This window comes from Scatophagus argus, chromosome 5 (assembly GCF_020382885.2).
Source record: "Scatophagus argus isolate fScaArg1 chromosome 5, fScaArg1.pri, whole genome shotgun sequence".
NCBI lineage: Eukaryota > Metazoa > Chordata > Actinopteri > Scatophagidae > Scatophagus > Scatophagus argus.
In genome coordinates, this window is record NC_058497.1 from 2,630,399 (window position 1) to 2,653,849 (window position 23,451).

General features: G+C 41.2%; 1 protein-coding gene across 1 annotated transcript in view; it reads left to right on the forward strand.

The window, feature by feature from the left end:
* Nucleotides 1–1,265: 1,265 nt before the first annotated feature.
* The window catches only part of ulk2 (unc-51 like autophagy activating kinase 2), a 36,649-nt gene continuing 14,463 nt past the window's right edge, over nt 1,266–23,451 (forward strand). Inside the window, exons 1-12 of the mRNA XM_046388340.1 lie at nt 1,266–2,468; nt 6,148–6,240; nt 6,455–6,496; nt 17,677–17,709; nt 19,674–19,710; nt 21,799–21,972; nt 22,278–22,351; nt 22,481–22,582; nt 22,663–22,721; nt 22,907–22,989; nt 23,114–23,164; nt 23,269–23,357. Coding sequence (XP_046244296.1) covers nt 2,379–2,468; nt 6,148–6,240; nt 6,455–6,496; nt 17,677–17,709; nt 19,674–19,710; nt 21,799–21,972; nt 22,278–22,351; nt 22,481–22,582; nt 22,663–22,721; nt 22,907–22,989; nt 23,114–23,164; nt 23,269–23,357 — 927 coding nt within the window. The 5' untranslated portion in view covers nt 1,266–2,378. The remainder of the gene's footprint in view (nt 2,469–6,147; nt 6,241–6,454; nt 6,497–17,676; nt 17,710–19,673; nt 19,711–21,798; nt 21,973–22,277; nt 22,352–22,480; nt 22,583–22,662; nt 22,722–22,906; nt 22,990–23,113; nt 23,165–23,268; nt 23,358–23,451) is intronic.

Sequence of the window (23,451 nt, forward strand, 5' to 3'; positions counted from 1 at the left end):
TTTGTTGTGGCCTTTAAAGGGTGGTGACAGTGGACAGGCAGACAGGAAATGCAAGGGGGGGGGGGGGGGGGGGGGGGCTTGTGTAAAAGGTCTCCAGCTGGAACTGAATTGACCTTGTAAACTCCTGGGCTACCAGGTACTGTTGTCAGTGCTGCTGTTATGCTCAAGCCTGGGTCCCCGCTGTACGGGAGGACACAGAGGACAGTTACAGTGATGGCCTTAGCATGTGGTGGCTTCCCGCATTACCTTCTCTGCAGCTCAGACAGGCACAACCGCTTCCACAGGAGAAAACAGTGAGCACCACTGGCTTGGATGGTGTGCTGCTGCCTCCAGTGGTGGAATGTAGTTAAATAAATTAAACTCAATAAAAAGGGGACAAAACATATGCATGTCAATACCAAGCCTTTATTTTTATTGGCTTAAAAGTAATTAAATATGTGCTTGTATATTTGATACTGGTATTAGCCTGTAAATTTGAATTTGAAGAATGTAGCACCCACAAGTTCCCACACCCCATAAATCACAGAAAAAATATGACCACAGTGTCCTCTGACTACAGACATGTATATTTATGTAGCCATTCCACGGGTCGTTGCAGATCAGGTTTTAAGTGCCAGTAGTCTTGAAGACTGAAGTCTGCTACTAGTTCTGTTTTCAGACAGCAGAGGGTGTCAAATCTAATCAGAGGCTAAGCAATAAACTTATCCATTGTTTGCCCCCATAAAACATGTATCCTCTTAACGATGCGTTTTCTGTTTTTGTTTTTTTGTCAAGAAAAAGAAAAATTTCCCTGGATGACAGTATATGTCATGTTTTAGTGTTTGTTTTTGCCACCGTCTGAATGTGATTGATCATGCTCAATGTCTGAGAGGGTATTTTAGATTAATTCCTGTGTTTTCATGTAGTACTTCATCCTACAGCTTCAAAAATATCAATAAAATAAATGATCTGGGTGCGTTGACAGCAATATCCTCCTCTTCTCCAGCTCCAGTTCTCTTTATCCAAAAGAAAAACAATGATGTAATTTTAGCGTAATAAATATCGGAAATGCGCTTTGTGCAACTCAGGGGTTCTCAGATGTTTTCAAGTAATATGCAACCAAAGTAGGTCCAACTTTACGTAAACATTTTTTTTTAATTTAATTTGTATTTGTAACAAAGTTTTCATGGCATCCTCGGAGCCTCAATATACGGACTAACTCCTGCAGCGGAAGGAGCTATCCATTTAAAGCTGGCCTCCGCGGAAGGATAGCCTATAAAGCAGGAACATGGCTCTAGCTTCTAGTATTGTTCAAGTCGACGGCAGATCGTGAGGACTGGCTGTCAGTTGTGATGTGACAGAACTGCACTCTGATTTAAAACTGTACAGTTCATATTAACCAGTTAGCTTACAATAGTCTAACAAGGAAGGAATTTTAAGTGAAGGCGACAGTTGCACTTAGTGCTAACGTTAGCAGTCCTGTCAGACTTGGCGACGAAGCAAACAACGAAGTGCTGTTTTATCTCTCACGGGTGAAATTAACGTTCACTGAGGAAACATCATTGTTTTGAAGAGGAGTGAAACGTGACTCGTGGACACGGGCATCTTGTTGAAGAAGACACGTTATAAGGACTAACAGTTTTGTGTTGACATTTGGGTTGCATCTTTATTTTTTTTATGTTAACATTGACATTGAATTAGCTCGCTGGTGTTGGCTAGTGTCATTGGTTGCTAGAACCTGTTTATTTTAGCTAGAAGCAAGTTAAATTATTCCGTATCACCAAACAAGGTAACGTTATTTCCATATTATTGCTAGCATGTTTGCAGAGACTTATGGGCAGCAGCGATGACGCTAGGTGTAGCCACAGGGTTATGTCACTGCCAGGCTAACAGATAGCTCGGTGTCTGCAGCTGATTTCAATCTTTGCATAGTCATGTACAGCAGGGTTGACATCATGTAGACTGTCCCTCTGAATAGGTTTAGGTGACCGGGGAGACACAGTGTGTTAGTGAGCCTCCTTGGAGAGTAATGCAAAGCTGGATTGCAGCTATCCAACTGGGTCAGAGACTGACAGCTGGCACTGATACAGTTTAGCTCAGGATTGTTGCTAGCCAAAGCCGTCTGTTCTGTGTGATATTACAAACATCTCAACCCACTTAGTATACGTGTGAGTGCATCATGTCCTGGTTGCATCTCTTATTTATGCAATAAGGCACATCAGAACAGCCTGTCATGAAATAAATCCGCAGTGCCAGAAGCAGCATCGCCAGGACTGAGTGGATAATTTGCTCCGGGATTATTTTCTGAAAAGGAGAGCAAACGTTCAAGGCTATCCACCAGTACCCAGCATCAGCCGGACCATCAGCCGGACCATCAGCCGGACCATCAGCCCATCACAATGGAGACTGTAGGAGATTTTGAATACAGCAGAAAAGACCTGGTTGGACATGGAGCCTTTGCTGTGGTGTTCAAAGGAAGGCATAGGAAGGTAAACAAACAGTGTACATGCAATGTTTTCTTCCCGTCTTCTCCCTCCTCTTTTGCAGAACAAAAAGGATGGCCAGTAGGCAGCTTCATTTGAAAATCTGGGTCAGTGAGTGGCGGTGCAGAATGCAGTTCTGCAGCAGCATATGTGGGCTGTCACCTTTTTGGGGGGTAGTAATTTTGCATTGCTTTTATGACTAAACATGTAGATCTAGTCTGATGTAATGCACATAGTCATTCTGTGACAGGTGATTTCGTTGTCATTTCATCAGCCACACAGTTGGATAAGTGCATTTAAACCATTTGTTTCATTCATGAAATGGATGAGTCAGGCAGCAGTGAATGACTTGCTGACGTATTGAGGCAGGAGGGAGGATGGGGTGCAGTGTTTTTCCTTTGCCTTTTTAAGGATGCAAGTCTCCCTTATGTAAGAGCTGCACAAGCTTCATTCATACTGAAGCACTGAAACCTATTAGATTATTAACGTATTACTCAGACATTGAGTTAACTCATTATTTTTAACTGGGGTGTGGTTTTCTATAACAGACGGACGCAGAAATGGTGTTTATTTGTGTGTGTGTGTGTGTGTGTGACAGAGATGCAGGAGATGACATCACGTTGTCCCCGTTGCTACTGGTTTTAAACAGATGGTCCTGAATTCCTCAGTGTAAGCCACATTAAACCATCCCCACACTCCCTGCTTCAGAGCAGCTTCTGTCTCTTCAGGTGACTCAGTAACAGTCTCACAACCTGCAAATGATCACCCGGTGATCACTGGAAGCTCTGCATGTGTGAGCACATCCTGCTCACATGTCTCCCTGTAGTGTTAGAACGACCCTGGCATGTCTTCAGTGTATTTATCATTTAAGTCCTATCATCTCCATGCCATTTAGCCTATTTATAGGATTATTTCCACCTCAGAGGAACAGGAAGGCTAGAGCCACCTGCGTCAGACAGACGTGACGGATTGCTTCATTGTTTAGGTGGTGCTGGATGCTACATATGGGCTCCTGTTACATTGTAATTTCAAGAAATTACACAATGACTCATCAGAGATATTTCTCAGGGGAGGGTCAGCTAATTGTATTGCAACAGTTGTGTTTTTGACTTTCTGCAGTCATAAACCAAACCCTTTAAGATGTAATTTTATGTCTAAATCCAGTTACATCTACATTCTGGAAAAACAAACAAACAAACAAACAAACAAAAAAATGCTTTCACGCATTGTTGCAACAGCTTTACCCTCTGCAACTCTGCAAAACTTAACAACTCAGATAGACCAGTAGCAGCATGGCACAGCAGACGGGTTCAACAAGGCCCATCTCATTCCCTTTAGTGTGCATGTGGATGAAACATGTTCAGTATGAATAATCAGAAACATTAAATTATGTGCAACATGGCTGCAACCAACGATTAAGTTGCTGATTTATAATCTTGTTTAATTGATTCATTGTTTTGTCGAAAAAAGTTACAAAATAAATATCGTTTTTCAGAGCCCAAGACTTCGCATTGCTTGTTTTGTCTCACAAGCGTTCTAAACACAAAGATATTCACTTTGCAATGATACAAAACAGAAAAAGCTGCTCTTGTGATCGTGTTGATATTAGATATGTCAGACTTACTGCTTCAGGAATAATAGCTCGGCATTCATTCATACTTGTTCTGTTAATGCCACACACAGGTTGCGTCATCTGTGTGTGTTAAAAGAAGTTCACCTGAAGATCCTTTGAGGATCGTGTAGGCTAAAAGTGTCGGTTTCTATAATTACCAAAATAAGATGTATATTTGGTGTCATAGTGTTTTGCTGTCATTCTCATTCTCCCAGGGTCTGTCATAACACCTCTGCCCAGTGACTGGTTGCGGTGTTGCTCATGCTAATCTCTTTGCTGCTCACACCTCTACAATCAGCTGTGATTCATGAATGAGGTCATGCATTATTTTGGGCAACGAAGGCGTGCTTCTGTCTTTACAGCATGACTCGTAGCAAAAGAGACCTGCTTTATACTCCTTAACTGTCAGTTACATGGTGTGCTACTGTGCCATTAGTTTAGTTTGTCCCTCCCTCATGCCCACACCTCCTCCTCACCCTTCAGCATTACATGATGTGGTCACTTTTATCTATGGGCGTTGTGTTGGTGGCTCAGTCACACTTGGCTGGGCAGGCTGTCAGTGAGCTGGGGATGGATGCAACTCAGTTGGCAGTTTATCTCACACACACGCAGACACACACACACACACACACACACACACAGACAGACAGACAGACAGACTCATATCACTCACATGCAGTCTCACTCTTGTGCCAGGCTCTAGGCTGAGTGCACCCACAGAGCAAGAACATCTCCTTTTAACCTAGATTCATTCAAAAGTCTTCTTATTCATAGAACTGCTTCTTTAGCTCCTTGTTTGTCCATGCTGTTGGTGTGTGGCTTTCTCAAGGGCATAGAAAAGTTCTCTCCTGGGTTCATTCCCATGTCCTCAGTTGTGTGTTTGCATGTGCAGCACATGTCCTGAGAGCCTTTGCGCTCACGTGACCTCCATAAGTCTTTTTATACCAGCTTCAGGAGCTCATCTGGAAACATTATCTCAGCCCAGGGAAAAAAATAGGTCCCTCTCCTCCCACTTAGCTTTTAGTCTAAGTAGGCTGGCTCCCTTTCTAGCTGTCATCTGAGTTCCTCGTCATTCAGCATGTCTTTCAGCGCAATAGGCTGGCCTAACTGTCAGAAACCTAAGTGACCTGGTGTTATTGGGACGGATAAAATTTCCTCCGCCCTTCGAGCCAGCTCTCACGCGGTGATGCTGACAGTGTAACTGAGGTCAGCTGGCTTGGCTTTTAGCGCACACACATACACTGAAGTATATTGTGTGCTTCCATGTCACACTGCGAGCACTGCCGCAATAGGGCTGAGTAGTAATGTATCATGATATTCATGCGTATGTTTTTCTAGTGTAGATTTTACAGCATATGTCATGGAAGGCAAATGCATGCAAAATTGTGCAGAAAATAGCATTGCAGATAAATGTGTGAATCAGAATCTCAGGAACGGTATGGTATGGAGTCATCTGCACAACAAAATTTATAAACTGATAAATATTACATCATATGATGATGAAGTAATGTCACAAAAGGATAGTGTTGAATTATTTCCCAGCTCTACATGGCTCTATGAGTAGTGACAGCAGACAACCTTCATTGATCTATTTCACAATCCGGTTTTAATGTCACGCCCCTTGTTTTTTACTGTTATTAGAAGAGATCCTTGGTGTAAGTGGCAGAGATAACAGGTAGTCTATGGCAGGCCAGAATGCTATTAGGTATGCAATGACTAAGATGACAGATTGGTCTGTGGTCTGATTTTGTGTTCATCAACTGCAGTGGTTGACTTAACTAAAGTGTTTCCAGCTGGAGCAGAAACAGTTAGTTCATTGTTTAATTGATAGAAAGAGTATTTATCAGCAGTTATTTTGATAATACATTTTTGCAGCAGAAATGCCAAACTTTCCTTGGTTTCAGCTCCTTCAGTGTAAGCATTAGCTGTCCCAAGTGAAAAATGTCATCAAACAGTGTGACAAACATTTATCTTTTGTTACTAGTTAAGGTTAAATTTTAGAGGAACATTGGGAATAAGTGTAAGTCGTTTTAAATCTTGTCCCCTCTCCATCCTTCTCTTTGTGTTCCACAGAAGACAGATTGGGAGGTGGCCATCAAGAGCATTAACAAGAAGAACCTGTCCAAGTCCCAGATCCTGCTTGGCAAGGAAATCAAAATCCTGAAGGTGAGCATCACACCTGATTATCTATCACTTATCTCTTCAGTGCAGTTAAAGAATGATCTGATGTTGACCTTGTGTGAGGTTGTAACTATGACAGTCAGAAGCCTTGACTTCCCTGTTAGAAGTATCACTGAAAGTCATTCCATTAGCTCCATTTCTGTAACCTAGTTAATTTTTCTGCTAACGGATCTGGTTTTTCTGGTCTGTTTTCATTCAGGAACTGCAGCATGAAAACATTGTGGCTCTTTATGATGTCCAGGTAAGCTTTTTTTTTCTTGTCTTTTCTGCATTGAATTGAAAAACGAAGTAACCAGTGACTTTTAGTATTCAATACTGTTTCAGTGTCTCCACTGAGTTTCGTTTGCTCTTTCAGTCTTTTTAATGAGAGACAGGCAGGTTATGTTATGTCTGAGACCTTGTCTGTGTAAACATCCATGGAGCAAGAGCTGAAAAACGTGAATCTACTCAAATATTCAATTTTACTATTGGCTAGTCCTTCAGTTTGCTGCTGAATAAGGCTGATTCAGGGTTGTACTGTGTTGTAGTGGTTCAATCCTATCAGTTCACTTGTCAGGGTTCATCTGGGTAGCTTCTGTAAAGTCAATCTGATCACAGCATCTTCTACAAACCTATCAATACACAGTTTGAGACAGAATGTACCATAGTAACAGTTAATGCCATAAAATGTTTTCTCTGTACAGCCTTCCTGCCACCAGTTGCACTATGACAAATGACAGAATGAATAGGGGTAAACCAATCATTACACTGGCCAATTTTTTGGGATTCAGTATTCAGCAATTTTCCAATCATCTTTTTCTTGTCCATTAAATTAAGAATGTGCTACTTTTGCACTGATGCTGCCTTTTGTAAGAACTAACCGATGTAGCAGAAAATTGAAATACTCAACTACATTAAATTGTACTCAGTTTCATTCTATCGCTGGTTGCTAAATTTATCTGAAAATATATATTGGTTCAAAGCATCAGTCTCTTTGCTCACTAATAATGTGTATTAGCCCCTGATACATCCCCACTGTTGGCTGCTACAAGTTTTGTTTGCACACACAGCAAAAGTTATAGCAGTGCATCTCTGTACTGATTTGAGATTTAAAAAGCTAGTCCAGATCATGTTGTTGATGAGTCTGATGATCAACAGATGATCAACTTTAACTTGAGTCCTCAATCACTAACACCAGCAGATCAATACATCAGAATGACTTTATTCACGCTCTGGACATGCAAGGCTGAGCTGCAGCAGCAGCGGCTTGTCCTCTTCGTCTCTAAAATTGTAACCTCAGCTAATGTAACAGTATCCCAGTAAAGAGGAGGCGGAGCCATCGCTCGGATCAATATATCTGATAACTTCTGATATCTTTTGCTTCAGTTGAGATAACTTACCAGTAGCTTGACATTGTTATCATGATTTGACCATTACATTGGCAGCATAGTGGTGCAGTGGTTAGCACTGTCGCCTCACAGTAACAGGGTTCAGGTCTGAGTCAAGGATCTGAGTCCTTCTGTTTGGAGTTTGTATGTTCTCCCTGTGCCTGCGTGGGCTTTCTCCGGGCACTCCGGGGTCCTCCCTTGGACATTACCGGTATCTATTTGTATTCATCTGCAGACATCTATAGAACAGCTAAAATCATTCAGTCTGAGCCAGATAATCTACATTAGATAAACAAGCTTTAATATTTAGAAAAAAGGTATCTCCAGTCCACGGTATAAACCTATAAACCACAAACACTTGAGACTGCTATTGAGGTTTTAGAATCTTGCATGTGTTCTCAAGTGACTGATGGCCGACACTGCCTTGCAATAATTGTTCCGACTGTCTGTCTGTAGTCATGGGGCATGGCGTCTCAGTACAGGAAATATCAAAACAGCCTTAGAAGGGTTCTTATGCACAGACTGCAGAGAGCTGGATGTGAAACTGCAATTTCATGCATTTCTGAAAATAGATTTTACAAGACTACAGCACCCAAACAAACCTCTTTTTAAGGCTTTTGGCCAAACCATGAAGCTTATAGAAAGCATGAAGTATGACTCAGTGGAAAAGAGCATACTGTACTGAATCTGAAAGACCATACTATTGGCAGTACACTGGTTGATACCCACCTGAAGGCCCACGTTCATGTGTTAAATTAGCACACGGCTCAAATCCTCTTTGTCTTCTGGCAGGGAGTCCCATATCACATATTCCTGCCGTGTCCACCTTCAGAGTCTGGTGGATGAAAAGTGTTTTGAAAATACATATTCATTACTGGAAGCAAAATATTTTCAATTTTTCAAAGGTTGCTGTCTCTAGCATTTATGTTTACATTGTTGTAGTGCATTAGTGATGTTATTAGTTTATTCATTTTTGCTGCTGGTGGCCTTTGTGACAGGCTGTCATTGCCTTTTATGCACTGGTTTGCGGGCACACAACTTCAGCAGATGTTTTTATTTATCGTTTTTCAAATAGAACTTGTCGTGAACAGGGACACAGACTGTGATTCTGTCCAGAACTCCTTCCTCTTCAACCTGATGTTCTGTTTATTTCTTCAGTCACAGAAGTCCTTATTAGATATAGTAGAAATCAAGTGTTTCTTATGATACCCTGAATTGGCTGTAAAAAGTCCCTTAGGTTTGAGTGTACTTCCAATAAGGAGAAGAAATGAGGAGTCGGTTCAAGTAATGATGAAGCACTTCCTACATAGTAATGGTACTTTTGTGTTTGTGTAAGCCTCCCGCAATCCATCCAGCCTTCCACTCCTCCACCCATCCTCAGCTCTCCATCCTGATGTAATAACCTCTTGTAGAGGCAGACGGCTCAGTAACCCAGTCATTACTCAGCAGGCAGGAGACAGCAGAATAACGGCTTCCATCAGTGACAAGACTTAAAGACACATGCAGTGTAACTGTGATTTTTAAGAGCTGGTTCTTGATTTTCATATTCAACGCAATCAACTGCTTTTGTTCCTTGAATGAATGGTATTGAAAATAGAAAGAAAAAGAAGTTGTAAACTTTCCGATCATGCACATGAATTATTTCTTTAGCAATCACACAAGTGTTGATAGGCTACTCATGGCATGTAACTAGTCGGATAGCGCTGTGGGTGGGATATTGAGTGAGAGGGTTCTCATGTGAACCCTGGACAGTGTTGCTCCAGAGAATCAGATGGGGTTATTGTCCAGAGTTTCCCTCTCAAACATGTAGCACTCAACAGGAGGTCGTCTGTCTGATCTCAGCTACTGGAGTATTAAATGCTCCGTTTGGTTTAGTGGAGTGGTAGCGCCAGGGTCGAGCGTGCCTCCTGCATGCTGGGTTGCGGTGCATGCCTGTGTGAGAGAAAGGCAGGTACACAAATAAAATAAAGTTGATCTTCTTTTTTTTTTTATTCCCCAATGACCAGTTGACTGGTTGAAGGCTTGAAAGAATTTCAGCCTCCCAGTTTTTTTGATTGACTGCAGCACAACAAACATGTGAGTCCTATCGATCAGTTGATGTTTGAAGTTTTTAAAGGGGTGTGCGCGTGTGTGTGTGTAAGGTAAGCTTTTATTATTATATTGAACATTAACCTGCATTGTTACCCTTTTCATGTTTGAAGGCTACATTGCAGTACTTTGTTTGCTCAGGCTAAAGTGAATTAGTCATTAAGGATTATCCATGGCATGCAGGTTGGCTATAAGTAAAGTTAGATTACCTGCAGCCTGAGCTGGTAACGGTACAGTAGCCACTGCCTTACAGAACAACACAGTGTACGTAATGTGCAGACTGTTCAAAGGCACCTTCCTCATATGTAGTATTAGCTAAACTAGCTAGCATTAGTTATGTTCATTTATGAGGTATTTGTATTTTACTCAAATGCTTTACTTGAGTATATTTTTATTCTTCTTTTACTTTATTCTTCTACATCTCAGAGGCAAATATTATACTCCACCACATTTTTCAGACAGCATTAATTACTTTGCAGATTTAGATTAACACAAAATAGAGTAGAGTAGAGTACAAAATAGATTCAAGATTCGACCATTCACGATTCAGAGAGCTTTATTGTCATATTCACATCATCAACACAAGGTCAACTGAGCAATGAAATATAATCAGTAAATAAATTCTGATATTATTATATCAGTGAGGCTTTATGGGTCCCCAGGGGGAGATTCACAAGCAGCCCAGCAGTAGGTAAAGTAATACAAAGAATATGTATAGTCCAATTAAAATTAGCTCCACAACATTAATGCATCAAAACCTGTAACTATAATATCCTGTAAGACCATACTCTTCATACTCTACTCTCTTCCAACACAACGCCCATAGATACTACTTCGAAGTGACCATTCTGCATATTGAGCACTTATATATTTGATGCCAGTACTTTTGTACTTTTACATTATATCAGGGGACAAACCAGCTGTGAAGCAAAAATCAACATTGATCCCATCCCCTGCATTTCACAACCACAAACCAAGGTACTGTCTATAGACAGACACTGAGATACTGCAGCTGCTTTCTTTCTTTCTTCTTTCTTTTCTTTTGTTGCATTCAGAGTCCCTCAAAGCCCACATTGAGTTATTTTATTCATGTTCATCCTTTCTTGATGTTGTTTGCTTCCCTCCTGTCACCTCTATCTCTGTTGCTGTAAAATCCATTGGGCTTGTCTTGCAGAGATCATGCACAGCGTCTCGCTGTCTCTTTTTCTGACCAGACGGCGTTTCTTTTTTTTCCATCCCCTGCAGTATCGGCCTGTGTGTTGGTAGGCAGTGTGATGGTGTGCATTTCCTCCCATGGTGTCTGTTAATCTGAGTCTGGTGTGTTGGCTGCCTTTTGGTAACCAAGACGAACCAGCAGCTGCCACTTTCCCCCCTCTTTTTTTGTTTCTATTCTTGTTTATTTGTGTATTTAACTCACTTTTATTTACGTTTTCTCATGTTGCTGTTTCTCATCAGTTTTATTCCCTCATTTCATCCTTCTTCCCAGCCTCTTCAGCTGTTGTTGTTGTGGTTGTTGTTGCTACTAGAACCACATGCTTAATGGGTTTACCCAACAGAACAGGAAGTGTAACCTGAATTGGTTCAACTGTTGAGTCTCACTTAATCTCTGTATATGATCAGAAAAAGCCAAGATCTTTACTCATTATGCTCTATTTTTAGACCTTTGTGTAAAAGGTAGACATTGTTAAATGGCTGTCCATTAAAACATTTACAACATTTGAAGCAGCATGAAATGATCTTGTTTAACAACTGATACAAACAACCAACATCTGCGTTTAAAAAAAAAAATCTGTTTGAAAGAGCATAAGTTAGAGTATAAGTAGAGTATCTGACATTTGTTAAAGCAGCTGAAATACTGAAATTTTGACCCAGATTTGACATAAGTGTCTTTGCCAGCAGCATGTGGGTTACCTATTTAAAGTGTGGTAATGATGATCCATAAACCTAGCCCTCCGACCTGTCTGCTGTACACACTAAGTGCTTACTGATAGACTTGCTGACAGCTGATAGCTGCTGGGAAAGGGCGAGTCTTTACACCGACATCCCGCATTACTACCATACAGAAGACTCGACATTTCACCAGCTTTGCTTTTTGACACTGACCAAACAGCAGTAGCATAATTCTGTTTAAGTGTGTGTTTTAGGTGGCATGCTGGCTTTCTTGAAGCAAAAGAGGTGTGATGTGTAACACAGCGGTGTCTACATCGAGTATGGTTCACCTCCTGCCGGCTCACTCTTTTTACACATATGTTGCTTCAGCTCTGTTACTACCTCCGCTGCTGACTTTAAGGCAGAATGATGCTACCTCCCAATTCTGTATCCATCCATTTTTTACATAGCGGGGAAGCGGGATAACAGCAAAACATTCCTGCCCTGAAAAGACTGCCCTGAAAAGGCTTTTCAGTCAGTTAGAGTCCCATAAAAGGTGATGAGAGTGTTTGACCTTTTGATAAGCATGATTTTGCCAATGCAGTGGTTCATCTGTGGTTCAAGGCTGCTGGCACTGACACACATGGATGTAGCCAAAGCCAAAGAAATGAAGTTCAAGCTCATTCCCAAATGCCAAACAGGGTTGAAGAAGTGTCAGTAGGTCATTTCACCACTATGGTCCAGACAGAAATACCTCAACAGCTAGTAGGTAGATAACTATGAAATTTTGCCCAGGCGTTCATGGCTCTCAGAGGATAAATGCTACTGACCTCAGTGTTCTCCTGAATTTTCTTTAGCTGCAACATGAGGTTTACATTTGCAGTTTTGAATGATCTGTCTGTCAATCGTTGGATGGACATCCATGAAATTTGGTGCAGATAATTACGTTCCACACAGGACGTAATGGAGTGCCTTTGGTGATCCTCTGACTTTTCAGTTAGTGGAATGATCATGTAACAGTTTCACTTTGTTTAATGCCTTACCTTTGCCTCATCTTTGCCTTTTAAACAAATACATGCAAAGTAAAGGACATTCCCCTCAACCCCAGCTGTACTTTCTGCTTATTAGGAAATGTAAACATGATAACACCAAAACTACAATGATTATAAAGTCAGTATACCCTCTATGGATCCACATGTTAGCATTGTCATTGTGAGCATTTTAACATGCTGATATTAGCTTTTGAGTACTCGCACAGACTCTCAGCTTAGAGCGGCTGTAGTATCAATTGTAGTAGGATGCCAGCAAGCATTTGACGGATGGCAATATGCAGGAAGAGAAGTTCAACCCAAACAGACACTGAAATTTCAAATTTTCAAAGATATTTAAGTTGAATCAAGCCCATTTAGGTGCTCTAATGCTTTCCAGTGTTTGTTGTATCAACATTCTAAAGAGGAACAACAGATTTTGTCATGAACATCTTAAATCCAGTCCTACTGTAATTTCCCAGCTTGGGATCAATAAAGTGTATCTGTCTGTCTATTTAAATTCTAATCTTGGCTCTTCTTTCTAAACGGCTCACAGCCCAGCTGACTATGTTTCTGTTGATGTACTCTTGCTGCTTGCATATGCCAGCACCATGTAGATTAGACTGCATTTTATTGGCCCGAACGCTGAATAAACACTCAAAAGAACTGCTATGTTCTTCTGTACGTTTGATTTAGTTTCACAATGGAGGTGTTCATTCACATCACATTGTATGGTAATACGTTTACACCCGTAGCACTTCAGCACTTCTTATGTTCTTTTGCTGAGTGTGCAAAAGAAAACAATCACAGTTCTTTTTTTTTTTTTCTTAACTCTGCAGATTTTCAGTGTATGTAGGATTGTTCGCCGACTTAGACGTAAAAATGGAAATGTAAAAAGCAAATGTCATTGAATTAGAAATCTTAAATGTTGCTTTACATGTACATACACTTGTATAGCCTCTGCCAGCTTTTGTGAATGCGGTAAGCCTCAGGCTACCTGTGCGTGAATGGATAAAGAAGTACCAGCTACCTGTCAGCCTCTCAAAATAACTGCTTTGACAAAAGACTGCAGGGCTGCATGTGGGAGTATGTGCACCAGTGACTTAGTGCGGGTCCTTATTCGTGATGTAGACTGGGGGAGCTCTGCTCATTTGCTGCATTTAATGACAGTCTTAAGCACACAGCCGAGTGCTTCCCTGTCCTCCTTTACAGAAATGTTAATGTTAAGCAAGCTGCAGCCATGTGAAGTAGACAGGTCTAATTATAAGGTCTTCCATATCGCAGCCCTTTGGCTCCCTCCCTCTCTCTCCTTTACCTCATTCATGATGCATACTGCAGCTTTGTTTGGATTGGCAACAGAGGTTACAGGAGGTGTGTTTGTTATGATTTCACAATTAAAAAAAATATTAACCCTGCACACATCCAAGGAAGGCAAATTTGAAATTCCCTCCAGCTGGCAAAATATCTTTAAATCCCTATAAATAGCCCACCAGTTTTTTTTTAATCCCAATGTTTGCTTACTAGCGTTCTCTGGAACTTTTGGATCTTTCAGATTTACAGACCTTTGAACCACATCTCATGGTCATCGTAAGCAAAATATAATAGTCAGATGAGGTGGCACATTGTAGGTGATATTTCGTATATAAGGGTTTTACACAAATGGATTTTGGGGGGGGGGGGGGTGGGGGGGTGTTTGTGAGCTTCACAAGGGCTGAGGTTGCTACTGAGGAACTTTATGTTCTAGCCTGGAAAGGGGGCCCCAGCCTGGTTTGTGTGGTGTATGTGTGTGTGTGTGTGTGTGTGTGTGTGTGTGTATGTGTGTGATAATTACACAAGGTATTGAGGTCTGACATGAAGGGGACTGAGAATAAAAAAGGGCAGTACATGTTCCTGAATGCTTTGAGGGGGGATTTTTGGAACCCACTGAGTTTTCCTAGAAAACGTGCATTATGAACTTCCCTGGCGTCGGTCCACATTCCTTTACACAGCTTTGCTTTCCAAGCATTTGACTGGCTGGGACAGAAGCTGTTGCTGCTCACTGAGGCACTTGGACACACACACGCACGCACACACACACACCCTGTCATCTGGTATGACCATGTGCTTAGACTATATCATACACATAAGGATGTGCAAACACTCTCATGTGATCTATAATACACAGCTCTTTTGCATAACACGTTTCTTGAGGACTAATACAACTTAAGTTTTGTATACATATGAAAGTATGTATAAGATTTCTATATTTCACTGTCTTGAACCTTCATGTGGAAATGCAGTCGTGCTGTGGAGAGATGTAACAATTAATGAAGAAGAAAATAAATCGCCTCCTATTTATATAATGAAAATAATCACTAGTTATAGCCTTAGTGCTGTGACTCACATTACTTCTAGTGCACACTTTTATTGGATGTACTGTTCCTTTCCATATATCTGTGTAATAACAAATTGTACAACTGCAAAATAATAATCACTCTCTCCTCTTTGTCCAACAAGCAGTCCTGACCTTTTGTCCTCAGTCAGCACATAATTAGTGTTTTCCTGCTGCTGGTGCTGACATAGTCATCTGTCATTGTGTGCTGCTGTTATGTCAAAGCGCAGACTTTACTCCTGAATGACACCAGTTTACTCAGAATACCCCGGATTACGCTTGTAGCTTGCGTGACAAAAACACGCCAGCTCTCCACAAAGACTTAACCTCCCCCCTCCCCAGTACACCCACCCACCCCGCCTCCACCCTCTCCACTTTGGCTATATCCCATCCCCCATATTGTTACATAACTTTGCACTCCTGGAGTTGGAGTGTGACGCAATAATTGAAGAACTAACGTGACACAGTGTTGATTTGGCTCACACTTACTCTTGGTAGTCCTGATTGTTTTTATGTCTGTGTGTTTTTACTGCGTGTGTATTATGTAGTCAGTTTTTATAGTTGAAGATAACAACATTTTTTCATCCTTCTGTCCAGCCTGCAGATTTGGTTGCTTGCGAAACAGCTTCTAAACAGTGTGACAAGGTTATGGTGACAGAGGGGCTATTTATATCATAGCTGTTTGAGAATATTTTGTACTGGAACAAAATGATTTGAAGCCCAGCCCTCATTTGGCAGCTTGCCCATCAGTGTCCAAAGTCCACTGATTTTTATTTCTAATGTAGCCACCGTGTACACCACCTTCCAGAAAACATTTGATCATGTAAACAGTTTGAGCTAACTGTTGTTAGCAGCTACTTCCTCTTAAGGTCCTCACAAACAAAGACAGCCCTATGAGCTGCAGTCACCACCTGCCTCTTGAAATTCATCTCACTTCTCAGCAATTAGGCAACAGAGCAAAGTGAGGCAACTGCAGCTGCCAGAGATGACAGTGTGTGAATACGCACAATAAAATAAAGGTCTCTTCGGGCAGCAGCTTTTCTCAGAAGTACTCTGCCGTTTGTTGATCTCAGTTTTCTCTGACGTCTGGTAGTGGACGCTGCAGTTTGTGGTTGTGTAACAATGTTTTTCAGTGACGATTGCCGGTCAACACTAACCTCTATGACTACGTCTGCGTGTGTGTCTGTGTATTTTGTGATGAGACGTTGATGTATCAGTTTCCCTCACTTCTGTGACCCCTGACACTTCACTCCCATCCCCCTCCATCTCCAAATTGCTGTGCAGAATACGACCTCATTATGTAACCCCCCCCCCCCCCAAACCCCCTAACACACACATATATTCTCACACACATGCAGTCAGAATGGATACTGGTGGCCCATCCCCCTCCACCACCTGCCTCAGTTGGACAAAACATTGTGTAGGATTGGAAAAGACTGAGCTACTTACCAACCAAACAAACAAGCCCATTAGCCTGTGGTCACACATCAGTTGACCTACGTGGTGGCACAGTACTGTAGCTAGTGGTCAGTGGTATTTGTTTATGTGTGGAATGATTTTAGGCTTTTAAGGTTGTGAAACATACAGGATTACTTTTGTGTTGTTGTGTTCTGCTAGTTAGAAATGCTCATGGATCCAAAAGTTCTTGTCAGTATCATTTTGCTTTGATTCGCTCCCATGTACAAGCTGACCATTCCACAGACAAAACATGTACATTTCTCATGCCATAAGTTCAGTGTGTTCATTTTGATGTACAGTAATTCAGTCACTGCTCTGTTTACTTGTACTGTTCTAAATTATCCATCTTCTATTATGAGGGAGATACAGTGTTTTGTATGAGTACCAATAAAGAGTGATAAATAGATAAATTAAATAGATAGAGCACCTAAATCTGCTTTTATAATACCTCAATAATGCGGTAATTATTAAGTTCATGTGTTTGCGTAACTGGTTTTCAAAGCAGAAATGCAAACTGAGCGTCCCTGATTGACCAAATACAAACTTAAAGGCTGATGTAACTTGTGTACACCTTCATTACACAGTAAACAAGCACTGTGTGCCACTAGTGATATTAGTACTACGGATGGAGGTCTCCTGTTTTGTAATCTGACAATAAAAAGTAATGTTTCTGACTCATCTGAAAACATTCCTGCAAAGCTGATGTGCTCGTAACAGTCTGTTAATGAAACTCCTCCTTGGAGGAGTTAATATTCAACCGTTAACCACCATGTTGGTACAGACCTTTTTTTTGCCAAATGTAATTTCTAAACACAGTAACACAGTCTTTACCTAAAGCATGTTTCCTTTAATGCTACACACGTTTAGATCTAGATCAGGTTTAAAACTGGATTTCATCTTAATTTACTGCTTTAAGGTAACCCCTGCCCACTCCGCCATGTTTCTATTTCCACTGTTTGATTTCTATACATTGATTTATGGTAATTGGGGCATATTGTTTTGTGACTTGTGGCTGCGCAGCATACGGTATAATGCAGAACTTGAATCATTACCAGCATCATAAGTAACATGTAATACTTTCATCAGTCAAAAATACATGTTCACAGATAGCATAGTCGTCAATTATGGTGAGTGCTGGTGTTCTGTATTTTGAATGTTTACTTAGGGCCATGTGGTTAAGCTGACAGCTGCTCCAGGATAAATGGCTTCTGTAACTGATTTTGTGCTTCTTCTCTTCCAGGAAACACCCAACTTTGTTTTCCTGGTCATGGAGGTAAGTATAGAAATATGACTGCGGATATTTCATGAGCCTGAATTCCTATCCTCTTCTCGTGTTGTGACTCATGGTGGGAAGATGTTGTTTTTAGTCTAAGTGAAAACTTGTTTTTTTCTGACTCTAAAAGTATTTAGTTACCCACAAGTTTTTATTAAAAGTGACATATGAGTGTGCCCATTACCACATACAGTAGTCTTAAATATTCATTAGAGCTTAGTGGTTTACCCCAGCACTTGCTGTCACCATGTGTTTGCCCCCCCCCCCCCCCCCCCCCCACAGTTGTTTCTCTCATCTTTTCCTCTCCTGTTTTCTTTCACACTGTGTCTCTGTTTCCCTGCCTAACCTGCTGACAACCTCACCCTCCCCAACTTTCTCCACTCATTTCGCAACATACACACTTGGCTGCAGGGTAGAAAATAAAACACTCCTCAGGTTACTCACTGAAAATACACTGTTTTCTAGGAATCTCTGAAAGTCTTCGCTTCAAATGTTGTTTTGGTATTTGTTCAGACTAGTCCACACTGTACTCCATTGATAATCCTTTGGAATCTTGCTTGTCTGGATTGGCTGCCATGTGACTTGTTTACACTAATTTGATCTATATTACACTCACATGCAGTTTTTTTTTTCCCAGTATGTTGTTTTCAGAGCCAACGCATGTGTAAGACAGGCATTGGTTTGTGCTTATGTGTTCAATTTTCAGCTCTCAGATTATTGCAAGGTTCATGACCTTGCTACACTTTGTATAACATGAAGCTCAGTCTGACCAAATTGGTGCCGGTGCCTCATGTTTTGCTTAGCAACAAAAAGCTAGTCTTACTCAAACATTGGTGGACTTATCAGATGAAGGTTTTATGAAGAGATGTGTGCACTGAGCCAGGTGTAATCCAAATGAAAAGATTACTGCTCCCTTTGAGCTGTCAGTCTGGAGGGGAAAAACACAATTAGTTACTTGAAACAATGTTTGAAGCGATGGAAGATGTTTGTGTTGGAACATTTAGTGTATCATTCTGCAAACATACAGTAGCAAGCATAGTTTGAATTGGGTTCATACATTGTGTTAATTCTGTTAGCATTTAAGTGCAATGCTTTGCTAAGCCTTAATTAAATTCTTCATTATGATGGTGAAGTCAACCAGTGCCTTAGAGCACAGCAGCTGGATGCAGATCAGCAAGAGCCAGAATTCAGATCATCTTCATCACAAACATCACAAACATAAACAATCATTTGTTTTTGCTTGTGTGGTTGACAAATGAAGGAATATCATATTTTGCATCTTTTAGCATTAGTGGTATAGAAACTATAATTATTTAATGTTTAAGAAGATTGAGATCCTAATCTAAAGAGACTGTTAAAATATAGATTAAATAGTATAAATTGATTCTTGTGGTGTCTAGCAGCTTTTTGCAATTGTTGTGTGAAATAGCATTTTCACAGCTCCTCTAAGTGTGTGCTTTACTAGCAGAAGGGTTACAAACATGCAGGCAGGTGGCACATTAAAAGAAAAAATCTGACTAAACTAGTGCACAATCATAAAGATTGTAGGTTCTTCAGAACATGAAACAAGGACTCATTGAAAGGTTTGATGAGTTTGATAATAATTTACCACATTTCACCTCAGAAACTCAGACAGGGTCAAGCAAAAAGGGTTACACAGATAAGGTTCCTTCACTATAACTTCAGTGCTACTTAGCCAATCAGCTGTTCACTTGTTTACCCTACCATCCAACCTCACCTACCTGTTCCTGTTGTCCTGCCTGAGAGCTAACTGCACTCCAGCACAGCACAGATAAAGCTACAGCTGTCCTGCAGATTAATTGCTGAGTCTCGGTTAGGATTTGAACAAACACTCATGAGTACACTGAGTACAAACACAGACACAAAATGTGCTTCTCAGCTTGACATTGTTGGACCTGAATTTAATTGTTGCTGATGGTGATTGTTTGTCTCCCCACACACAGTACTGTAACGGAGGTGATCTTGCCGACTATCTGCAAGGTAGGCATCACGTTAATCTGTCCGCCACACACACACACACACACACACACACACACACACACACACACATACACACACGTGGATTGCTCATCAAAACAAAATTACTAATGCTGCAAGGGAGGAAAATTCATATGACTGCAGCTATTATGAGTGTAGGCATGGGAATGAGTGCACATGATTGTGCATTTATTATCTTTGTGTGATAGATGGTTTGTGCAATAATGCAAGTCTGTATCATGTGGAGATGTTAAAGAGCGTGTGTGTGTGTGTGTTTATGAGTGAGTCTCTGTATGTCTTCATTTTTTTCTGTGAGAGTGGGTGGGGGGCGCTGCAGTTTTGTACAAAGGGTTCCTTCTCTAGTTCAGAGCTGGTCAGCACGCGTTTATGCCATTATTATAGTTCATAACAAAGGTCAGCATGTTTGGTTGGAGAGAAACGAGTTAGCTTCAGCTGAAATGGTTTACAGTGAACGATTAAAATGATGTTCAGAAGTGTTGTTTTCCAGAACAACCAAATATCAGAACAGTCCTGATGTATTCAGTGTGTAGCCTTCATTTGGGTGCTAAACTTCCTGTAAGCTTCATGGTATCCAGTTTTCTCTCACAGCATATTAGCTTCAGAATGGTCATCTCACTACATTTGATGTAGATGTGGAGCATGCAAGGTGAATCAAACAACTCACTGAACACTCATGATCTGCTGCTGTAGTTTCATAGAGTTAAAGTCAGGCTGGCTTCTAGAAGCTCAAATCCCTCCAAATGAATGGTAGTTTTCCTCTACATCTGTTAAGATAAGCACGGGTGTTTACACCTCTGTTCCATAGAAACACTGATTGTGTGGCTGGTAAGCTCCCTTATCACTGTACTTTTGCATAATATACCTGCCCCACATGTTCTCATTAGCAGTTTCCAGAATGGGTCATGGTCAGACCCCTCTGTGACAGGTTGGACCAGGAACCTCTGCTTGTGTAACACTGGTGGTTGTGAAATGAAACCTGTGGGGCCATAAGGATTGGAGTGTTACTAACCCAACCAGCTGCCCATCTCGATGTCATTAGTCATTTTGACTGTGGAGGCCTGCGTTCACTTCGAGACTGTAAGCGCTGCGTAGGTAACTGCCATATTATATAAGAGCAGGATGTTAGTGAATGGTTCTACAGCTTGCACAACATTTCTTTGTTAGAGGCTGGTCCACTGTGGTGGGCAGAGAGCAAGTACCCCCAGTCCTAGATTAAGGTTGATAAGCTTATTGGTTTGATCTATGCTTACACTGTAATCACAATGGATTGATAGGGAGAGAAGGGGACTGAGGATGAAAGGGAGAGGGGAATCCTCTTAATCTCACGTCAGATTAGACATTTTTTAACTACCACTCGGGAAAAGGGCCTTCACTGCTTCAATTTACACTGTTTACTGTAGGATTATTACTATAATATGCTAATTATTAGCTTTAATCCAGTGAGGCTGATGAGCACTTTTTGTGGATGTAAGAGCAGCTTCAGTGCAAAATTACTGTATTGTATTTAATTCTTGACTCTGCTTCATGTGAGTGCTGACCACAGAAACTATAGTTATTGATGTGCTTCATTAGGCAACAGGAAGCACTTAAATGAGATCAATAGTCCAGCTTTAATACAGTTCAGGAAAACAATAGGCAAGAAGGAGCATCTTAATGAGCTAATTTGCTTAAAGGTGTCCTGTGGTGTTTCATTGCAAACAAACAAATGTTTATGTTAAGTGTTCCTCACCAAAATGCCCTGTAGGAATCCTTGAGCTCTGATTCATTTCATGACTGCCACTTGTCCGTCTATGGTATGGTTTGAAACCATTGGCTGGATTGGCGACACATGCATACAGATCCTTTTCTTTTGCATACATGAGACATACTAAACAGGCACCAATAATAAAACATGGCTCACTACTAGAGGACAAAAACTCCTCAGAATACCTTTAAGAAGGAAGATGTGTCATCCCTGGGACAAACCAAGACTTCCTAGCTCTTATTTCTTTAGTGTCAACTAATGGGCAGTGACAAACAGCCCCATTTTGATTTTAAACCTTATTGTCATTTTTTTCATCTGTTCTTTAGCTAAAGGGATGCTGAGAGAAGATACACTGAGAGTTTTCCTCCAGCAAATTGCTGCTGCCATGCGCATCCTCAACAGCAAAGGAATCATTCACCGTGACCTGAAACCTCAGAACATCCTGTTGTCGTATGTGGGTCGCAAGAAGTCCAACATCAGTTGCATCCGCATCAAAATAGGTGAATAAGAAGGAAACTGACCTTTAATTTATGTTGATCAGAATTTAGAATTAAGGGGTATCTGCACATTTTCTAAATGCTACAGATAGATTTTTCCTGTGATTGTAGTTAAAGCATTTCTGACAGCATTTCTGACAACACTGATGGCGATTTCCATGATGTGCTCTGTTCTGAGTGCAGGACCGTTTTATGCATGTCTTGCTGTTTCCTGTGTTTTCTGCTGGATTCCAACGATAGTGGATTGTGTTACTAGTAATAATAACACATGTGGACTGACTGGTTTGTTTCATGCTTCTGCCCTGCAGCTGACTTTGGCTTTGCACGGTACCTGCAGAGCAACATGATGGCAGCCACTCTATGTGGGTCACCCATGTACATGGTTAGTGTGTTTTACTGTATGTGTGTTTAGAATTACAGCTAAGGTCAGTTATTTTAAAATGGCCTGTCAGCAGTACTTGGCATAACTCTCCCTGCTCTATATCTTTACTCATGACCTTTCCTCCCTCAGGCCCCAGAGGTCATCATGTCCCAGAACTATGATGCCAAGGCAGACCTGTGGAGCATAGGGACAGTCATCTACCAGTGTCTGGTCGGCAAGCCCCCATTCCAGGTTAATACTCTGCACAACAGACTGGTAGCAAAAGTGTTTGTGTGTGTCTCTGCATCTAATTTCTTTCATAATATTTTCAGGCCAATAGTCCTCAAGACCTGAGGATGTTTTATGAGAAGAACAAGAATCTACAACCAATGTAAGCCACAAATATTTCTTTTGTTTCAAGGCTCCTTTTACACTGTGTGATTTGAAGAGAACCGTGGGAAAAATTGTGGTTTTAAAGCTTTGAGACCAGTGAGGAAGGATGATGTAAATTTTTCACAGTATATAGGCACTTTATGAGAAATAAGATATTAATATTCTCATGCTCTCATTACCCAGTATCCCAAGGGAGACATCTTCACAACTTAGTGACCTTTTGCTTGGTCTGCTGCAGAGGAATCAGAAAGACAGGATGGACTTTGGTGAGTGATGGCATGTGGCATTAAGTCCCAAAAGTGTTGCTTGGGCTTGGTTTTACGTACTTTGAGGTCTTGATGTTAAAAACGTCTCTGATCTGTTCTGTCCCTCTGACCCCTCACTCTGCAGAGGCATTTTTCAGCCATCCTTTCCTGGAGCCATCTTCCACCATTAAAAAATGTAAGCACAAAGGTCACATTCCCAAGCAAGATAGCCTACTGTACTACACCCTCACACGTACTGGCTTGAAAACATGATTAATCGTGTATTTATTCCCTCCTCAGCGTGTCCAGTGCCGGTCCCCAGCACCTCCAGTGCAGTGACAGACAGTTCCTGTGGCAGCTCCCCGTGCATCCGCTACAACTCCCCTCCTGTGAGTTTGATATTACTTTATAAATCCTCAGTCAGAGGCGATTACACTTACTCTGTAACAAAAGTAATAAAATATTAACCATGCCTCCCTGTTG